This window comes from Emydura macquarii, unplaced genomic scaffold (genome assembly GCF_026122565.2).
Source record: "Emydura macquarii macquarii isolate MOO-44397 ecotype Brisbane River unplaced genomic scaffold, CSIRO-AGI_Emac_v2 contig_554, whole genome shotgun sequence".
NCBI classification, from domain to species: domain Eukaryota; kingdom Metazoa; phylum Chordata; order Testudines; family Chelidae; genus Emydura; species Emydura macquarii.
The window spans coordinates 4626166-4646846 of NW_027130691.1; the positions used below are offsets into that span (position 1 = coordinate 4626166).

General features: G+C 40.2%; 1 protein-coding gene across 5 annotated transcripts in view; it reads left to right on the plus strand.

The window, feature by feature from the left end:
* Positions 1-20681, plus strand: part of HECTD4 (HECT domain E3 ubiquitin protein ligase 4) — a 102837-nt gene that overhangs the window by 68620 nt on the left and 13536 nt on the right. For 4 of the 5 annotated variants that reach the window (XM_067539499.1, XM_067539500.1, XM_067539502.1 and 1 more), the window contains 21 exons: positions 851-954; positions 1246-1407; positions 1506-1654; positions 1975-2054; positions 2178-2341; positions 2872-3109; positions 3577-3713; positions 3879-4005; positions 7282-7419; positions 7869-8005; positions 8159-8319; positions 9333-9514; positions 11708-11913; positions 12279-12409; positions 12673-12878; positions 13865-14044; positions 15657-16957; positions 18536-18743; positions 19621-19844; positions 19929-20080; positions 20365-20471. In XM_067539499.1, coding sequence (XP_067395600.1) covers positions 851-954; positions 1246-1407; positions 1506-1654; positions 1975-2054; positions 2178-2341; positions 2872-3109; positions 3577-3713; positions 3879-4005; positions 7282-7419; positions 7869-8005; positions 8159-8319; positions 9333-9514; positions 11708-11913; positions 12279-12409; positions 12673-12878; positions 13865-14044; positions 15657-16957; positions 18536-18743; positions 19621-19844; positions 19929-20080; positions 20365-20471 — 4494 coding nt within the window. The remainder of the gene's footprint in view (positions 1-850; positions 955-1245; positions 1408-1505; positions 1655-1974; positions 2055-2177; positions 2342-2871; positions 3110-3576; positions 3714-3878; positions 4006-7281; positions 7420-7868; positions 8006-8158; positions 8320-9332; positions 9515-11707; positions 11914-12278; positions 12410-12672; positions 12879-13864; positions 14045-15656; positions 16958-18535; positions 18744-19620; positions 19845-19928; positions 20081-20364; positions 20472-20681) is intronic. The other variant, XM_067539501.1, reaches the window with a different exon arrangement.

Consider the following 20681-nt stretch of genomic DNA (forward strand, 5'->3'; position numbering starts at 1 on the left):
AAAGTGCTGAACATCCTTCCATGTCCGTCTTGGTACCCAAAATCACTAGATACTTATAAACAATCCAATCCTGTGTGCTTAACTTTAATAGCAATCTGTTCTATTCCATTCCAAGTGAAGGATCTCTACTGGCCATTTTATTCCAATGGCCAGCCTATAACTTCAAGATTCCCTTACCCAAAAGTATTCTATGAGCGTCAGTGCATTGACGCATCTTGTCAACTTAATAGCAAACAGGATGGTTTGATCTGATGGTGTGTTAGTCATTTTCATTTGAAGCTGTAACAAGCTCATTGATTTTATATTAAATAAATTAAACACAAACGTATTGTCATAAGGAAAATTAAACAAAACTAAGGCATTCTGAATAATGGCTGTGGGTGTAGGTATGAGTCTGTCTGTCTACAGTATGGAGGCTAGGAGTTGTGTAGTATTTCTTTACCATCCGTGCTAGGTAAAGATGGAGTGACAGCCCTTAATGTAGATCAACTACTTTTGTTCACTTAAAATGAAAGTTTGCTGTTACTTGGAAATAATTTCTGTTATTTTTTAATTTTTGGACTTGTAATTCCTATCATGCATGACACTTTCACTGAAATATAAGCCATTCTCAGGTGTACTCCATAGGTTTTTCTCAGCTTGGAGTTTTTTTATTTTGTTTGGGGGAATTTTGGGGGGAGGGGGAAAGGGGGGAGAAGAGGTGAAAAAAAATTAATTTCTGAAATGGACCTGCTTGTCACATTTAGATATTTTTAGCACAGTTGTAATCTTTAGATCTCAAATGGCTTTCTCCAACTAAACTCTCTTGTTCTTAGTATTAATGGTGTTGGTTTGATTTGTATTGTTATAGGAGAGAGGCTTCTCATTGTAGAAGTGCAGTGTGAAAGGTTAAGGATGTTGTATCGAGATTGTGCTCGGCCCCCACCACCGCCACTCCAGGCAGACAGAAGACAGGTAAACATGTGAACAAGATGCTGCTTTTCTGGCCCTTTCTCTAATGGGTTCAGTTTCTGATATGGTGGATTGAGGATGACTGGAGTCAAACCATTACAGTGATTTAAAGAAGGGGGGTGGGAAATCATCACACTTACACCTGCTTGACTGCAACATATTGGTTATTTATTTTATATGCTGTGTCCTATATGCATTCCATAACAGATCTTGGTCACCAGATTTCAGTAGACTAAAATCTAATTTGTGACCTCAAATGCCGTCAGACTAAAACAATCTTTACCTCTTTTACAGCCCAAGGAGATTACCTGGAGCCCTTCTAGGGTGTTCCCACCTGTGCGAGCATGCATGTTCTCATCACATCTCACAGCCGTGACCTTTTTGGCTGACCCTAGTGCAGGCGGGGGGTTGCCTCGTGGCACGTTTATCTACGCTACCTCTCCAGTTCCAGTACAAGTAAGAAATCACTGTGATGGAGCAATTTCTGTGTTTTACTTTCAATTTTTTTTTTTTTTTAAATAACCAACAAGTTTTCTGCATGACTGTTTTCCTAGGCCCCATCATTTTATTGGGAGATTGAAATAGTTTCCTATGGAGATACAGATGACGACACCGGTCCGATAGTTTCATTTGGGTTTGCCACTGAAGCGGAAAAGCGAGATGGAGCGTGGACAAATCCTGTTGGCACGTGTCTTTTTCACAAGTATGTTGCAAATGTGTTCATTAAAAAATACAGCCTTGTGCACTACATAAACAGAATATAAGCGCCTCTAGACTGGCACTGGGCTTGCTTTTGTTCCTGAATAGTGCAGAACACATCTTAGTGCTCAACAGATAATTTCAATACAGGGATTAAAGTTTTGAAATATAGTAATTCCTTATCAAAATAAGGAGCTTTCCAGTTGCATTTTAACAATGTGTAGCAAATATCTGGGCTCTATCTGATGATCATTTACAATGTTTGTTTATATTAGAAGGCTGCTTTTTTATGTTTAACTTTCTTCTTCACCTTTACTTTCTTAGTAATGGACGAGCTGTGCATTACAATGGCTCCAGTTTGCTACAGTGGAAGAGTGTTCGACTGGATGTGACCCTTTCTCCTGGTATGTCAGAATTCAGCCTATTATTTAGCTAAAAGAGCCTAACAACTCTTAAATATAAACAAGGTAATGGACAAAAACAGAAAAAACCTTGTTTCTTTTCAGTCGTATTCTATTTTCCTCTAGGTGATGTCGCAGGAATTGGCTGGGAGAGAACAGAAGGCACTCCTCCTCCTCCAGGACAGCCAGCTAAAGGCAGAGTATACTTCACGTATTGTGGACAGCGACTTGGGCCTTATTTGGAGGATGTATCTGGTGGAATGTGGCCGGTGGTGCACATTCAGAAAAAGGCAGGTTTAACAATAAAACACCTACTTTGGGATGTAATTCATTTTCAACACTAGTTAATTTTCCTGTGTGGAAACCATGAAATATTTTTAATATCATTTTCACCTTTATTTATTCATTTGGGTTAAAACTAGTTTTACCCGTCAAGACAATAAAATAGAACTGGTCTGATGAGACTGCGTCAATCTTTATATACGAATAGGCCTTACTTGATGAATACGTCATTTTAATTTTAACACTGACCTTGCTGCAAATTGCATTTGTCCAAATGACTATCTTGAAGTACCAGGCTGAAAAATTAAAGCTCAAAGATTGTGTTGAGCAGCTTTATGCTTTTTCAGTTGTGTATTATCAGACTTATTTTTTAAACTTTATAGTCAGTAATACAAGGAAACCTGTATACCTAGAGGATATGTGGAGCTCATCTCATCTTGTGACCAAGGTTTAGAATAGGAAGAGCACACCAAAGGGTTAAAATAGTACTTTAAAACAAAAACTACTTCTCATATGCTTTCTTTGAATTTTGTTACAGAATACAAAAGTCCGTGCTAACTTTGGATCTCGCCAGTTTGCCTATGCTGAGGGACAAGCTCACAGGAATGCTGCTGATCTGTGCATTGATCTAGCTGAAGAAATAAGTGCCAACTTTGAAGCATTGCCTTTTGCTATGGCTTCCGATAGTGATAATGATGCTGGTACCAGCATAGCTTCTGATCCTGGAAACCACGGACCTCCTTGTAGAATTGCTGCTGTTGCCACAGCTCAGCAACGTAAAGTGATCGTTACTAACACTTAAATAGCATGTTTAATTTATTTCAGTTAAACAGTCTAAATACGATTAATTGTTCTCTGATTGAAATTCTCAGGGCGCTGCCTAGAAAAAAAATAGTTAAAAAAGCACAACAGATATTGACAAATAAATACTCACTTCGTTTTAGACAGAGCATTCTAAAAATCATTTATCTTTGTTTTACATTATATGGAGTAGAATGTTCAAATTGTTCTGAGTTAAAGTAATCATCATGAAAAATTATTTTATTAGGGCTCCGAATGTAATTATATGCCGTAGTTGCTAATGTAGCAAATTGGATGACTCAGTGTCAAAATGCATTAAGTAGCTTCTACCAAATGATTGAAGAGAGACCACAGAATGCAACATATCTGAAGAACTTCATGAAATATTTTAGTGTGTCTCACACTGATTGGGAGTTCATTATTTCAATTTGGTTGGTTACAGAATATGACAGTGACACTTCTTGTCATTATAAAATGGAACTCAGCTATGAGAACTTCTTCACATCTGGCCCAGATCCACACCCCCCTGCTATTGCAGATGATGAAAGCGATGATGATGATGATGACGACATCCCTCGGGTAAGGAAAATGGTACATCTCACGTCACACAGCTGCTCTCCCACTCTATATCTTGTCTTTAAAAAAAAATGCATCATGAACTGTTTTTTTCTTTGAGAAACTAGAGTTTCCATGAAATCTCTTGTTCTAAATGCTATTTGTTTTTTGTTTGGCTTCTTTTCCCAGGAGGATCACTATGCCCTCTTGGTTAAAGCCTGGGAGACTAAAGTTTTTCCTACCATTAGGAGGCGGTTCCGCAATGAAGCTGAGAGAAAGTCTGGTTTGGACCAGATTAAAGGGGCTTTACAGCTAGGTATGACTATCAAATTTTTATTTCCATGGTCATAATTGTGTGTCATATACCAGGTGCAGGAATGAAACTGGGAGCTGGACTGGTCTAGCAGACCCTTGTTGTACCTACTACAGTCAAGGCTGCAACACAGTTTTAATCTTCTGTTTTTCACATGCTCATAATTTACAGAAACATTCTTTGTTTGGGTTAATATTTTCATGCTTGATTTCTGCACAAAAGAGTGATATTTTGTGTGGGGTACAGGGCTGTGGGAAGTTCCTGCAAAATCTTTTCATCTTTTTAGCTTATGAGCTACGAGTCTATGAAAATGGAGTAGTTTTGGATTTTAAAAAGCCACCTAAACACACTTTTTTAGACACAGCTACAGCAATGCTGACTGAAGTATGAAACTTGTGGGGAAACGTTTTTAGAAAGAAGAAAGGTTATAGATGATTTAAATGGTTGGCAGCTAAGCTTTTAGCATTTAGTAGAGCGTAATGAAATTTCTACCCCCTTATAATATGGTTGGGCAAGGAATAGGGGCTGATGGGACAACCTATAGGAAGGAAATTGTAGACGTACAACATTGAAATCTCCCCACAAAAAAACAGAAACAAGAACACCAGGCCCAAAAGATCACATATGCAGCAATAACATTAACGTATTACATGATTTAAGGAGAGCTCAGCATTTTTTGCTACATTTTACTGTATTCAGCAGCGTCACTACTTTTCATTTGAGAAAAGTTTCGTTGCAAAGATCTAACCATTACAACATAAAGATATGGGCGGCTGCCCTATCAACCTGGTTCTGCAGGAAACCATTTCCAGGCAAGAATGGGAACAGCAACGTTTAATTTGGCTCATTTTAAACACTAAAATTAAAGTTCTTGTTGGAACCTGAATTTCTCTATTTTATGACAGATTTTTTTAAATTGTATAATCTCGTATTATCATAGATTTTTTTAATTTACTTTTTTGTAGAAGTTCTTTTAATCAAAATTACTTGGTGAAGGGCCAGAGGATTTTTGACAAAATGCAACACTGTTCTCATGAGCTCCTGGTGGTCTATCTGCTTTTGATGCTTGATTTTACTTGTTATTCAGGAGCTGTAGGCAACGTTCATGGCTGTAACCTCTACCAGATGTATGCTAATCTATTTCTTTTTTATGGCTAAAAACTTTACCTCTAGTGTTAGGGTTTTTTTCCCTAAGATGTGTCTTCTTTCATGTTGATAAACCAGTGTTTGGACACAGTGGAAAGCTGCAGAAAGCCTTTCATTTCCATTTCAGTACAAGTTTGGCAGCTCAACCTCACATGCAATTTCTTGCTCAGCAGGAAAGACATCAGCCTCCTCCTACAGCTTGTGTATAGGGACCACTGAGGGTATGTCTACACTGCCACAGTGGCAGGCATTGATGCAGCAGCTTCGATTGGGCAGGTCTGTGTAGATCTGCTCAGTTGATCAGAGAGTGCTCTCCGATTGACTCAATTAGTCCACCTCCCCGAAAGAAGTAAGGCTGCGTCGACAGGAGGGCATCTCCTGTCGACGCAGCACCATGATGACACCGCAATCATCATGATGTCGACGTAAGTACGTCAACGGGAGATACGCAAGCTACACAGTGTAGGCCGCCGCCACCACTGTAAACCAGCCCCCAGCCTGAATATTCAATAACAAATGGGCTTTGTAAACAAAACATCTTTCTCCTGTTTGCTTCAGAAGTAATTTTTATTTCATTGCCACTCTCAGGTTAATTGCACTTGGTAGGTCAAAGTTTATGCAGCAGCTAGCATGTGAGTAGCTGAGTGTGTCTTTGTTCCTAGTGACTTGACACTGAGGTTCAGCATTGACGGCTCTTATGGCATGATTATTCATGCAGATTACAATAAAACGTTCTATTTTAAAAAGTCATAAACAATGAAGTAGATAAACATTTCTCTTCTGATAAAATCAAAACAAGCTCCTGTGCTGTGGTTTTCCTCTTAGATAATGCTCTTTAATAGTTTGTTTCATGATTATGCTAATCTGTTAACGCATTAATCTTAGTTTAATGGACCCTGGTAGCAGAAGTTGAAGGCTTTAATGCAGAATATACTAGCTCATTGTTAGGAAAGCCTCACTTCAAATTAGGCTGGTTGATAGAAATTAAACAATCAGTAAAATGTCATGTACCTGTGATGCTGATGAGAATGAGCAGTTGTTCTTAGTATTTTGGAAGAAGTCTGTTTATTTCTCCTTCAGCTATGTGGGAAGAATAAAGCTCCTGCCACTTCTATTTTCCTTTCCTCTACTCTTTTACTCTAGGACCTTTAATATGCCAAGTCCTGCATTTCCAGATAAGGAAGCCATTCAGGCATTAGAACATAGTGCAATAGCTTGAAGGGCAGGAATACCAAAGCTCTGCTAATACCCCTTCTGTTACTCTGAGGAGATGAAGTTACAGTTGCAAAAGGAACTGGGACCTAGGCATTATTTTTTCCCTTTTAAGCGAGTATAAGAAATATTTAAATTACTGAGGATGGTTATCTTTAAGATTTGCCCTAAATCAGTGTTTCTCAACCTGGGGGTTGTGACAGTTTTAGAGGGGTCGCAAGTGCAGAGCTGGTATTGGGGGTGGCAAGAAAGGCAATTGCCTGGAGCCACAGGGGCTAAGTTATATGCCTCAGCCCCGTGGGGGTGGGACTCAGGCTTCAGGGGTACAATAGTTTGGAAAGGTTAAGAACCGCTGCCCTAAATAATGGACCCATGACATTCTTGTTTTGCTTCCTGTGGTAGTTCTCTTTTTAAGTCTGTCTCTAATTATGGTATCCCTTAGAAATTTGTGAGAGCAGACATTTTCAAAGCATAATTCTATCTGGACAGCAACTCTACAGAGGTAAATGAGAATGATGACTTTCTTTGTCCAGAGTTCACAAGCTTAGTGCTCTAAACACTATTTAATGTAATGCAGCAGTTTACCCACAATGTTGTCTGTATCTCTGTCTTTTCAGAATAGCTTAAAGTATACAGGTAAATGTTTAGTTAACTATGAAATAGTTATTATCAATAGTAAACAAACTTGTTTCCTGAAACAGATTAGTTCTATAAATATCTTCCAGAACTCAGTATGATATTGATTTAGTCTTTTTGAGTGCTAGACATCAGGCTGGATTTTGCTACCTCTTACCCAAAGAAATGAGTGAGGGTGGCAGAATCTGGCTTGTAATGAGTGAATAAGAATATGATGTGATATATTTGTTAGATTGTTACAAGACCAAGGCCAGCATCTAATCCAAAGGCTATTCTGTTTATCAGGAATGGTAGATATAGCCCGACAAACAGTAGAATTTCTTTATGAGGAAAACGGTGGCATCCCAAGAGATCTCTATCTTCCCACCATTGAGGATATCAAAGATGAAGCAAATAAATTCACTATTGATAAAGTTCGGAAAGGTATGTCTTTTTTAATCTTTATTTGCTAGTAAGAGAAAAGTTAGGATTGAACTCTCTTTGACCTTGGCACACATAGAAATGACACAGGACAAAATCATATTTGGCTAAATTAAGGCTGCAACTATTTTAGTTCAGTAAAAGGATAGAACTGAAAGGGTTAAATCACTGATTTTTGTTTTGCTTTTTTTAATAACTTTTTTTAAAAAGTGACTGACTTTTCTTTTCAATGTGTGTGCTGTGCACAAAGTGAACACTTAAAACAACCCAGCAAACAGCAGCAACAGGTGTGCTAAGGCGTTGTTAATGCAAACAGTGTTTGTGCATCCTGAGCCAAAGATATGTCTATGGGACTCTGGATGCTGGGAGTCAGTTTGTATCAACTGTTGGTTTATTCAAGCCCTTCTCATTGTAAATGATGTTACGAAGACCTGTTCTTCCTTTATCTGCAGGTCTCACAGTGGTTACTCGCTCTCCAGACAGTAACAATGTGGCTAGCAATGCTGTGGGAACGGCTTTACCTAAATTTGCCATTCGTGGGATGTTGAAGACATTTGGTCTCCACGGTGTCGTTCTGGATGTTGATTCAGTGAGTAAAGCTCCATTAACATTTTTTTAATGGATTTACAGCATTTTTCTCTGATCTAACATGGTGAAGCATTCTAGTTCACTTAAGATACTGTTCTCTGCTCTTTGACTAGACGTTTCTAATGTACTGATGGCATTGTGTCTGACATTTCAGGTGAATGAATTGGTGCAAGTAGAGACTTACCTCAGAAGTGAAGGTGTGTTGGTAAGATACTGGTATCCTATTGACATGTTAGAAAGGCCACCTGCTGGTTATAGGAGGACTGCAACAAATGGATTGATTACACTGGATAATACAAACATCCAAATTCACAGGTAAATAAGAAATTAATTCAGTGTATTTATAGCACATGTATCAATATTTGCATGATCATCACATGGAGTGTTTCATTCGGTAAAATGAATTAATTACTGCAGCTTTTCATTTAAATAATAGATTTCAAGTAAACTTCTGAACAGCTTCTTAGTACACTCACCAGGTGAAAACCTAAAAGGGATCATTGGATCCCCACATAGTATTGCTAGGGATTGTTATGATGATCTGATTAGGGCATTACTAAAACGAGAATGATCTCTTTAAATTATTCATAAATAGTTAGTTCTGGCAACGGTGCAAACCTCTTGTCTTGCACAGTCATTTATTCTGACTGTGGTAATTTCTGTTTATCATCTATGGGCTCAATCTTATGTGATTCTGAGCACTTTGAATTCCTGCTGACTTCTGTGGGAGCTCCGGGCACTCAACACTTCACAGGATTGAACTCGTAACTTGCAGGACCAAGCTCTACAAGCAAAGACCACTGGTGGAAGATCCGTACCGTGTAAAGAAAAATCAATCTGAGGTCCCAGCTGAAACTAGAGGGAATTTTATGTAGGAAGAATATGCACCTTTACCTTGCCAAAAAAGACCATCACATCATTAAGTAAAACTGAGGCATTGACCGTTTAATCTCTTCTGAGAGATAAGATGAGCGTTTACGTTCCCTGCCCTTGTCTTGGTGTCACGAGCAGTAAAGAGGGCTCTGCTGCCGCCATCAGATCAGTGCAGGTGGGGCCCCACAACAGAGAGTTCCATTGGGGTTTAAACTTGTAGCCTGCTGGTGCCCAACCATTGGATTAGTATCAGTGAGAAGTTTAAAGTTGCTAACATAGAATCTGCCTATTCAGTCACTAATGATGTGCTTTCCCAAGTGACTAAGGAAGATTTGGGTCTACTTAATAAATGATTGCTGTTTTTAAATTGTTCACATGTCTGTTTTGGGTCCAAAAATCAAGCTGCTAGATACAGTTCATATTTTAATTAACTCTGTATCTCACTTTTTTCATAGAGAACTTTTGCGATGTGAAGCCACACTTGCACGGTTGTATTGCCGCATGGCTCTCCTCAATATTTTTGCCCCCAAATCTCCACATATGTTCACACGTCTCTTTCATATTCCTGCTATCCGTGACATCACCCTGGAGCATCTGCAGCTGCTGTCCAACCAACTTCTTGCACCACCCCTTCCTGGTAAAATAATACTTGAAAAATTCAGCAGCTCAGTTGCTTTTGATACAGTAGTGTTGCAATGCCGATGGCAGTGTGTGCGCACAAAGAACTGTGTGAAAGACTGATTAAGTTTAGGAGTTTCTTGAAACTGACCATTTTCCATTTGTTTCATGAAGCCATTAAGTGCTATTGTTGTTTTTTAATTAAGTTTTTCAAACTTGCCTGAACACATGGAATATGCAGTCTCTGACTAGATTCATGAGCAGCCAGAAAAAGGGCTAACCACCTTGTAAAAGCAGTTAAGTAAATTCTGGGCTAAATGAAGGTGTATTCACTGCAAATGTTTATTAACGATCTCATGAAAACAAAGCTGCAGGAAATACTTTTCCCTCCTTGTTCTTCCCCCAACAGATTCTATTTAGTGTATTGCTATTTTTCTTTTATAATTTGGTTTGTGGGATACTTGTGAGAAACTGAAAACGTTGTGCAGTTTGAATCCATTATAGATATATAGCTGCCAGTTGACTCACTTCATTTTCAAAATTCAACTCATCTCCAGATTTACAGATCAGGGTTCATCCTTTTCCTAACAGAGTCATGAATCTGATAACTAATTCCTCATGAGTCTAAGAGAATGCATTTGGCCAAATTCTGGGAAAAGATCTTTGGTTAAATCAAATGCGTGTTAATGGTGGAAATCAACCTGTCAAATGCCATTCTGCTTGCTAAGAAATGCACATAACTTGGCAGTGCACTTAAGAGGAAGTAACAAGTGGCTAAAAATAAGTTGCTGATGCCCAAAATTAATCCTAACGCACTGGAAGGATCCTCCTTCCTCCCCCAAATCATTCTGACTAGCTCTTACATAGGCTGCATCATGTGTGACTCCTCTGCAGAGTACTTTGAGGAATTGCATGGCTTTGGGATCCTTTTCTAGATTACAATTTAAATACTTGTAATTAAGCACACACCCTCCCTTCCATACCTCCTTGCTTCTCCTTATTAGCAATATTTTTTTCCATTTTCCCCTTGTTTAGCTAACCTGTGAGTAATTTGAATCCTATTAATATATATAATTGCACTCCTCTGAGTAGGATTTCTGCAAACAGACCCTGTAGAAATTGCTTTGTCTGGTGCCTACATGCATTGCAAATTGGCCCTCCACAGCTCCTGCAGTAACTTAGTAGAGAGTAGCAGTCTGTAAGGGAGGCAGTTGTAGGGAGTCCACTCAGAGCCCTTTAAAAAGAGCTTATTTGGGGGTGGGAGAAGCTTGAGGAGAGTGAACCCCACTCCTCCCCGCTTCATCTCCTGCAATGAGCAGGGGAAAATCTCTTGTACAGCCTCCAAAGAACCCCTCAAGCTGGGGCTACTCAGCCCATACTGTCTCCCTGGCCATCCCACAGGTAGGAATACTCCCCGCCCACATAGGTAAGGCACTACCAATTTCACAGCCATGAGAAACGCGTCACGGACCCTGAAATTGGCCCTTCCCCGTGAAATCCGATCTCCCCATGCTGCTGGGAGCTCCCCAGCCAAGGGCCCGCAGCTGCTAGTCCCGGCAGGGCTGGGGTGCTCTCAGCACCATAGGGGAAATCCGACTCACCTCTCTGCTGCCTTCAGAGCTGGGCAGCGCAGCACAGAAGTTAGGATGGCAATCCTGCCGCCCCCCCACAGCCCCCTTTTGGGTTGGGACACCCACAGTTATAACACCAGGAAATGTCAGATGAAAACATCTGAAACTGAAACTGACCCATTTTTTTTCAAATCCTATGGCCATGAAATTGAGTAGAATGGAGGTGAATTTGGTGGGGCGCTACACACAGGTGTTGGAAGAAGCAATGTCTCCATATCTGATAGTGGGGTAAGGAGGTATCTGACTGCCTCCAGCGTGAGGCAGAGTGGGTGGCTACAGAGCCTGCCCACTGCTTTTGTTTCTGCGGGTCCATATAAAGATTGAAATAATGCTGGACAGAATGAGGCCGGGCCTTAGAGCTCCATTCAGTTCTGTGTCAGCACTGTCAGGGACACAGGTCTGGCCCTGGAAGAATTCATTATACTGCTAAACCTTGGGAGGACTTGCACTTGGACAGGAATGTAGCTACAAAAGCTTGTAATCTGTGATCTGTTTAAAACACGTTCCTCGGTGTTTCTTTGACTACTTATAAGTTCAGAGTATCTTCAAAATATGCAGTGTATTGCATTTGTTGTTTACAGATGGAACAATCAGTTCAAGTTCTATTCTTTTGGCCCAGTCCCTGCAGCACTGTATCCATTCCCAGAACTGTTCTGCCGCAGACCTTTTCTACCAGGGCAATTCACAGCAAATCAGGGAGTGGCTTACAGTAGCCATCACTCGGACACTACATCAAGGAGAGGAGAGTCTGTTAGAACTGACGAAACAAATCTGTTCCTTCCTGCAGGTAAACGATACTTTTTTATGCTTTCTGTAAAGAAAATGTGAATTTATAAAAGCATGTATTAATCATTTCCCTCTATAGAGATTGACTTTCTTCTTGTAAAGAATTTTTACTTCCCTTATTACTGTTCATAAATTCGTCATACTTTTAATCACACTGCAGTGTTTCTCTGAACACACTGTCTGGTCATACTGTACACTTTGTGAACACAGGCAGCAGGATATGCTGCGTAGTACTGAAATGAATGGTTTCAAGTTATCAAACTACTTTGCAGTACTATTTTTAGCTGTAAAATAAGGAGCAAGGCAGGGGTTTTGGCTTGTTGCTTTGCTTTTCCGAGGCTTTCATTGTTAAATGTCATTTTACAGACTGCACCAGAACAGTTTCCCGCTGAAGAGTTCCCTATTTCAGAGTCCAAAGTCAATATGGACGTTAATTTTCCTGGGGCTGCTTTTGTAGTTGTGTCCTGTAAGGAAAGTCAATCTGGATTCCGCAAAGAGTAAGTTATTAAGGGAGGGTGAGAGCAACCAGTTATAAAGAGACCCTGCCAAGGCTGCTGGGCCTGGGTTGTGATCTACTTCTCCCTCATACCTGTTTATGAATTCTGTGTAATGCTTTTATTAATTTTTCCAAACACTTCCAAGAATTTATCTTTGAGAGGTTGGGGGGATAAGTAGTGTGGAAGAGTACAACATACCCCCATGGCTGTGTTCTTTTTTAAGTTTGGGTTTTTATTAATCTATTTTCTGGTTTATTTTCTAGTTCCTCCCTGTATAAGGCTCCCTGGGCTCGAGTGTTCGTCTATGGTCTTGGTCATAAAATAAAAAGGAACGGTCAGTTAAACCTAACTGAGGCAGTGTGTTACCCTCGGGATGCTTCTCCAACCAACACAGGCTTGACACCACCCCCAACAACCAATCAGTACCCTTCAGTGATTATCTCCACTGACAAGGTCCACATCAAATTAGGTAAATGTTTTTTGTATTCTCAGAATGGGGACCAGCTAAATCATCTTATTTATCAGAGCTTCCTGAAGATGCAGGCTTGGTGCTGCCTGTTCTTGTGGGAACTACGCTGTGCAGGGGATCAGAACATACCTGGCAATAAGAATATACCATCATTAACTAAACAGACAAGATTTTCCGCTGCTGGGGAAGTTCTAAACTTACGCCACCTCAGACTGTGATCTCGTCAGTTCTCAGAAGTCAGTCAGTATGTGGATTTTCCATGGGGGTCTTCCATCTGCATGCTGCAGCAACTGGGGAGGGTGACTCAGCAGGCAGCACTATTTCTGCCAAGTTCAGTATGGAACCATTGCCTCAGCTTGGTGCTATATTGTTTGAGATGCCGTATTTTAACCTCCTGTAATCTATGTAGCTCATTATATGGCTGGCCCTCATCACTGTAGGATCAGGGCCCCTTCAAAATACTTAAGTAGAAATAACATTTTCTTCCTTTCCCCTGTGGGAAAAATAGCTTGATTTGATTATAATATGGAGGGTAGAGAGAGGGCAAAAGACCAAGTTTTCTTTCAGTAAATTCTTCAGTCTCATTCCTCGTGTTCATGATAGTTCCTGCATTACGTTTTGCAGTAGCCCGGGTGTTCCGTCAATATTCATTAAACCATTGCCTGTAGTACAATGAATATGAAAGATCTACACATTTGAATAACTACAAATGCCAAAAATCATATTTGTTGTCTCATGCAAAGCCAGAACTATATATCTGGCTACATCATTAACTCAGTATTTTCCTTTTCTGTCCTCTCATTTCTATTTTATGAGAGGACCATTCAATTTAATGAACTTCCTCACTTAACCAGCCCTCAAGCTTAGAAAAATGTAAAACAACGTTTGAACCTGGCCTACTACGACTTTACATTTTCTTTGGCACAGTCATTGCCTTCTAGTTTATAGACTTGTAATGGGCGTTCCTTTCCATTGTCTTGTTTAAGGAGTTTCCCCCCCACCTGGAGCTGTCCTAGTTTTGCACTCTCTTCCCCTGGAATTCCCTCTGACCATGGCGTTTACAGAACAGCTATTAACTTGGAAATCAGAGGATGGTGATGGAAAATCAGAAGATGAACTAGATACTATCCCTGCTTCAGTTCTCTTGCAAGTGGTGGAACTTCTAGGTGAGAGTACAGTATTTCTTGAGTATTTAATTACCAATGAAAGTTGATCAACTGGAATATTCAAAAAGGAAAAGTTACAGTAGTAGCTAAGCATTTTTTTAGTAATTATGATGAAATCAATGGTTTTTAAACTCCAAAATGGTGTGCATTTGCATGGTTTAATAATTCCAAATTCTAAAATAAACTCGCTACTAGAAAAATCACATGAAGATTTTCCAGCTGATATCTATTAAATACATTGGGTAAAATTTTCAAAAGCACCTAAGTGCCTGAATCACTTTTGAAAATGAGACTTAGGAGTCACATAAGAGCTTTTGAAAATTTTACCCTTTCTCATCAATGCAAGGATGTGTTGACTTAGTAACCAGGACCCTGTGTATTCTCCAGTACTGCAGCCACTTTTTGCCACAGAAGCCTGCGTTCTGAGCTTTCATTTTAAAAAAATCGAGCACACTCGATTTTGTAAATCTGAACAGAGTGTAAACTTCTGCAGTGCTGTCCTTCTAAGTCTCCAGAAGGCTTAAAATCATAAATGTGGCAGTTTACACCACTCACATTCATCTCATCGTGTTAGCTATGAAACCTTAAAAGATGGGAAATTCTGAGTACAAAGACTAACTGCTTCTCTGCTGATCATTTAAAGAGAAATATCCAGGTCTTGGGCTTATTGCAAAATTAAATCTTTGATTTTACCATTCAGATTTTTTGTAAATTTCATGACAGAGGTGAAAGGGGGTGGGGGGACCCAGAGTTATGAAAAAGTCACAGACCCAGAGGGGACTTTGGGGTGTTGGAGTGTGACCCCACCACTCTCTCCCCCTGTAGTGGCAGCTCCTGTCGTGAGGGGCTGGGCCCTGCTCCCTGCTCTGGGCAATGTGACCTTGTGTGCTAGGTCACAGCACCACTCAGGTTTGGTGCATCCATTCCCACATCTTCATCTACGATGGGACAGATGTGCCAAATTGGAGTGACATTGCGACCCTGTGGATCTAGTCACAACACCCAAAGCAGGGATCCAGGCCCACAGAAGCCACCACTGCAGGTGTGTCACACTTACTTACCATGAACACTGTGACCTCCGTGCCAAAATTGTAGCCTTACCCATAATCACACATGGCCTCTGACACTTCCCCAAATACCACAAAGTTCCAATTATCCCTACCCTGCTGTCAGAACCTGCAGCTTCCCCTGACAGCTTCTTGTGATGCAGTCGTGTTGTGAATTGAAAAATCTGGTGTACAACAAAAACTGGAAATGTGGAGACATCCATCACCAGATAAACTGAATGCAACATTACAATAAACATAGGACCATTGATCAGATTGTATTCTTGCATTTTTTAATTTAAATGAAGCCTCTGCATTTAAAGGCTGCTGAATTTTAGAGATGCAAAATTTAGGTTTGTTTTGCCATAGGACCTCCTAGTTAGTATCACGTGTTAGTTGGTAGCATGACAATGTCTCTGTGGGAAGAATATCCCTATGGGTTTGTAAGTGGCTTTGCTTGATTTTTACACCTGTTGAATGGTATTGTCATAATTCATGTAATATAGCCAGTCACACTGGAATAAATCCGATTCCCATGTCTGTCTTTCTCTGTCTTCCATCCATAGGGAACTTTCTCTGGACAACCGACATGGCAGCTTGTGTGAAGGAACTAATATTTCATCTCTTGGGAGAGTTGCTTCGCAAAATTCACAATCTGGAACAGAAAAAGAACCCAGCAGGGTTGTCTTCTTCCATTGCACTTCAGCTAAATCCCTGTCTAGCAATGCTTATGGCTCTTCAGTCAGAACTGCACAAACTGTATGATGAAGAAACTCAAAACTGGGTGTCTGTCAATTCATGCGGTGGCTCTGTTGTTGGAGTGGCTGACCAGGGAAGATTTTCAACGTACTTTCACGCTCTGATGGAAGGCTGTCTAGCTGTCGCAGAAGTGACTCTGCCAATCAACATGAGTGTAACAGCTAGTATGATGTCCTCAACAAATGCCCCAAATCTAAGTGATTCATCTTCCTCCTCTTCATCTTCTCCAGGGCAGACGCCCCAGAGCCCAAGCCTCCTGTCAAAGAGGAAAAAAGTCAAAATGAAGCGGGAAAAGACATCCTCTTCAGGTAAACGGTCTTCATCCCGAGCTGCTGACACTGACACTGCAATTCTCAATATAGGAGGAAGCAAACCTGAGGATATGTTATGGTTTCATCGAGCGCTGACCTTGCTTATAATTCTCAGACACCTGACTAAGAAGGATCCGCAAGGGCTAGGTCTGACCAATGATGCTGTGGCTGATGCTTGCCAGGCACTAGTGGGTGCGACTGCTCATAGTCGGTTACTTGTGATTTCTGGAATACCAACTCATTTAGAGGAGGGTATTGTCAGAAGCGCAATCCGGAAGGCGTGTAACGCACACGGTGGAGTCTTCAGAGATGAAATCTACATCCCTTTGCAGGAAGAGGACCCCAAAAAAACCAAGGACAAAGCAGAAGGAGGAGAATGTAGGACTGCATTGGAAAAACCAACTGTGTCTAGTAGTGCAGATAGTCTGGAGATCAGCAGCTCTAGCAGTGTCACACCCGCCATGAGCGTTAGTGCTTCAGCCTCTACAAGCCAGACCTCCCTCTGCAGCTCGCAGGGTATCTCTCGGACAATTAGTGATATTTCTGTAGACCAGTTTCCAGCCGGCCTGGAGTTGGCCATTCCACCAGGACTGCTAGAGCCACATGTTTCCAGCCAGGAGAGTTTAGACCTTTCACTTTGCAGCACTGGAAGCCTTGGCAGCCTTGGCAGCCTTGGGGAACCACTTGACAATGTAGAAACAGCGTCTGTATCTGATGTTGGATCCATGTACACTGTCACGTCACTGGACAACCAGCCACTGATGTCACGGCCAATCAAAGGTTTTGCAGTAGTGGAGGTAACAGCTTTCAGGCAGTGAGGGCTTCATTTGTAGCTCCCCTTTCTTGCAGCAGGCAGGTCAGATTTTTGTTCTTAAAAGGAGGATGATGATTCATGTAGCTGTGTCTTCTTCCAAACTCAAAAACAAAACAAATCTTGCTTTCCACTTCTCTCTGCACCATGCTGCAGGGGTGACTCATGGGGCAGACGGGGGAGGCGGGGTGGTAATACCACAACTTGAATAATTCATTTTTGTATGTTGGCGGGAGAATGGCGGGTACTAAAATCAAACAGTTGTTCAGCACAAATTGTGCTGTCTGACTAGGACACAGCGTAAAATGCATTCCAATTAGAATTGGATGGATACATTTCCTTGTACTAAATTATCTTCACATTTGCCCATGGGACCATTTTCTGTTGCCTTTATCAGAACTTTTAAAATCAACATTCTTTCCTAATGTAACAGTGTAAAGTGACTGGGGTTTTTTGCACTGTGTATTCCTTTAGTAGATCTTAAGAGTGTACTTGATTCCATCAATATTGTGGTTTGACATTGAATCATTTTGATCTTTCTTGCCAAAAGGGTAAGATCCTTGGGCTAACATCTGCTTGTTTAAAATTCTCCTTTCCAAAGGTGGTCATACTACTTTGCGATATCATGCAGTTTAGTATTCAGTAGTAAACGAGACTCAACTACTGTGTGCTTGGGCATTGTTTAGCGGTGGGATGAGCAATTGCAAGAAACCTTAACTTTTTTTTAAGGAACATCCTTTGCATGTTTGTGTTGGACCATTTGCTCAGTCCCTTGTGAGGAAGGGAGGCTTTCAAAAGAGCCTGCAGGATTTAGGAACACAATTGCTATTGAAAGTCTAGTGCTCCTAAATCCCACGTGAAAAATCTCCCCCTGGTTTCCAGATGCTTTCAGTAACATCTGCCTCAAGTTTTTGCAGCTTCAGAACTAGCCTTGTGTTTGTTCCGCTTGCAGAAGGAAATATAGTTTACTCCAAAGGAATGTATTCAGCTGTTTTCATTTTTGATAGAGCCAAGATTTTACCATTGAAATGAGCAATAGACCGTGTACAAGGGAAAATGGTAACGTAGTCATGTTGAACCCTACTTCTGGTCTGTAGCTACTCCAAGAATGATGCATTACTGTTTACAGCTTCCAAGGACGTTAGAGAGCTGGCACAGTAGCTCTGCATAACTCTGATTTCAAGGCCAATTTTATGAAGCTATTTTCTAAATACCGCACAGTTGAGGAGAACTGCAGGTGACCCTGAAACCTTCAAGTTGATCTAGAACTAATATTTTCTTATCTGAAGGTTTCTGAGAATCGCCTCTAAATTTAAGAAGTGGACTAGTCATTTCTTGGAGGCCTGTGTAAATAACCCAGGGTGTGGTGGTTTCAAAGAACCCATTTCCTAGAGTGGATGTGTATTGCCAGGTAAATCTAAATTTTAGTATCAGAGGATTAATGTAGCAGATGTATAGCGTTAAACCTCTGCAAAAAAAGAGAATGCAAGAATGAACCAATATAAATGACAGATAATTTGTTCCCCATCAGAATTTCTTGTAACTACTTGCATTATTTATGCAGATAAGGTCACGAGCTAAAATAGAGAAAATCCGAGCCAGTTTATTCAACAGTAGTGATCTGATTGGTTTGTCAAGTCTGGATGGTGAAGATGAACTAATGGAAATGTCAACTGAGGAGATTTTAACTGTATCTACTGTAAATCAGAGTTTATTTGATACACAAGGGAGCCCAGTGCTAGAAGACTATTTTAATGATAAATCCATAAAAGGTGTGTATTTTTCATATTGGCAAATACATTGTTTCCAAGTTATATACGGGGGCCATATTCTTCTCATTTACGCTGGTGAAAATTCAGAGTAAATTCATTGACAGACGGACTGATAATTTATTTGAGAACAATTTTTTCCATTATTTGCCAATAGACTGGGGGAAAGTGGGATTTGTGACAATTGGATTATTCAACAATCTCTAAAGCCGGTCAGGTAGTCATGAATAATGTTTTATTTACCAACTAAGTTAACAGTAGACAGAAAAAAATAGTGAATGTAGCCCATTTACAAACATTAAACCAAGTATCCCTTGACTCTGGATTTGCCCCAACATAACTGAGCAGAATTTAGCTCATGGTCTTCCACTTACATCAGTCAATGGTTAATTTTACTCCAACAATGTGATCAAAAACTCTTGAATCAAATCATAGAAAGCTATAGAAAATTGCTATTTCATTTGAATGGGGACAAAATCCTAAATGAGGGGGAGAAAAGATGAATCACTGGGGGGAAAAATAGCTTCAGATAACAATTAATTCAATTATTGACAAACACTATTGTGTACCTATGCAAATTGTGATATGCACCCAGGGATCAGATGGATAACTAACTCAATTGTTGATGTCACTCAAAATTACAGTAACAGAGTGGATCAAAATAAATGGATGGTCCTGTCTGCAATTCTATAAATTGAACTTCAAAAATGTCATGACTGTTTTGTGTAATGTTTTCTAAATTATTTGATGTCTAGTATTTTAGAGCACTAGTATTTGTTTTAATAATATAGTGAATAAATAGAAAAATATCTTTCCAGTGCCTTAATTCTAAACTCCGTTTTCATGTTGGATTTGTATCGTATTTCAATTTTTGTCTTAGGTGAGAAATTGGTCCCAGGTGCTCGAGAAGTCCTCTCAGAAATATTTAAGAGCTGTGTTCATTCTGAACAAATGCTGAGCCTAACTCCAGTGAAACCCATTAAAGTTGCTGATATTTATCTTAGCAAAGAGCAAATAAATTCCCAGACTCCTGGAAACCTTCTGCACGTGTTCTTCACAAATGTCCGCCCGCCAAAAAAGGTGCTAGAGGATCAGCTCACTCAGGTAGGCCTTTGTAAAACACCTCTTTCATTGCTCTCCTTGTGTAATTTGAAAATATTGGATAATCATTCATTTCTCTCTTGGAAGATTTTAAGGAAATATGGTGTGCCCAAGCCTAAGTTTGACAAGAGCAAGTATAACAAGGCAGGCAAAGAGCAACATCCAGTGAAAGTTGTGAGCTCCAAACGTCCGGTTACTAAACCGCCTGCAAAGGAAAAGTCTGTGCTCAATAGTGTCAGGTTAGTGCCTTGAACATTTCTGCAGTCATAAAAAAGCTGGCTTTTCTGCATGGAACTAGCTTTTTCTTTTCAGTGTTCTTACATGCTGGTGTGGAGAAGGTGATTTTTAAAAGACAATTTAAAAGAAATCAAGAGGAGACCTAAAATAACTCATGTACATCATGTGGCTTTGAGGGCATAAACCATCTCTTATGCTAAACAATATTTTGTATTTTGGACTAATACCATACTCAGTCATTAAAGGAAATGTACGTTCTAACAAAAAAATTGTTTCTGTCCTGTAGCAGAACAGCTTTAAGTGAGAAGAAACCTACTGTAAAGCCGAAATCGCCAGAGAAAGGCAAGCCTGATGAGAAGGACCCAGAGAAGTCTCCTACAAAGAAACAAGACGGTAAGAGCTGTCTAGAAAGTCTTCTCATTACTTCAACTCTGAGAACGTGCAATCTATCAAAGGGAAAAGATTCTAAAAATGTAAATCGGCCCCGTATGTTTAGACTAAAAACGAAAGACCCCTTGTCCTTTTTTTTAATGACATTAATTAACAGGTTGTCTGAAAGATTAAACTAATTGCAAATGTTGGCCCAGACTCTACTCTCACTTG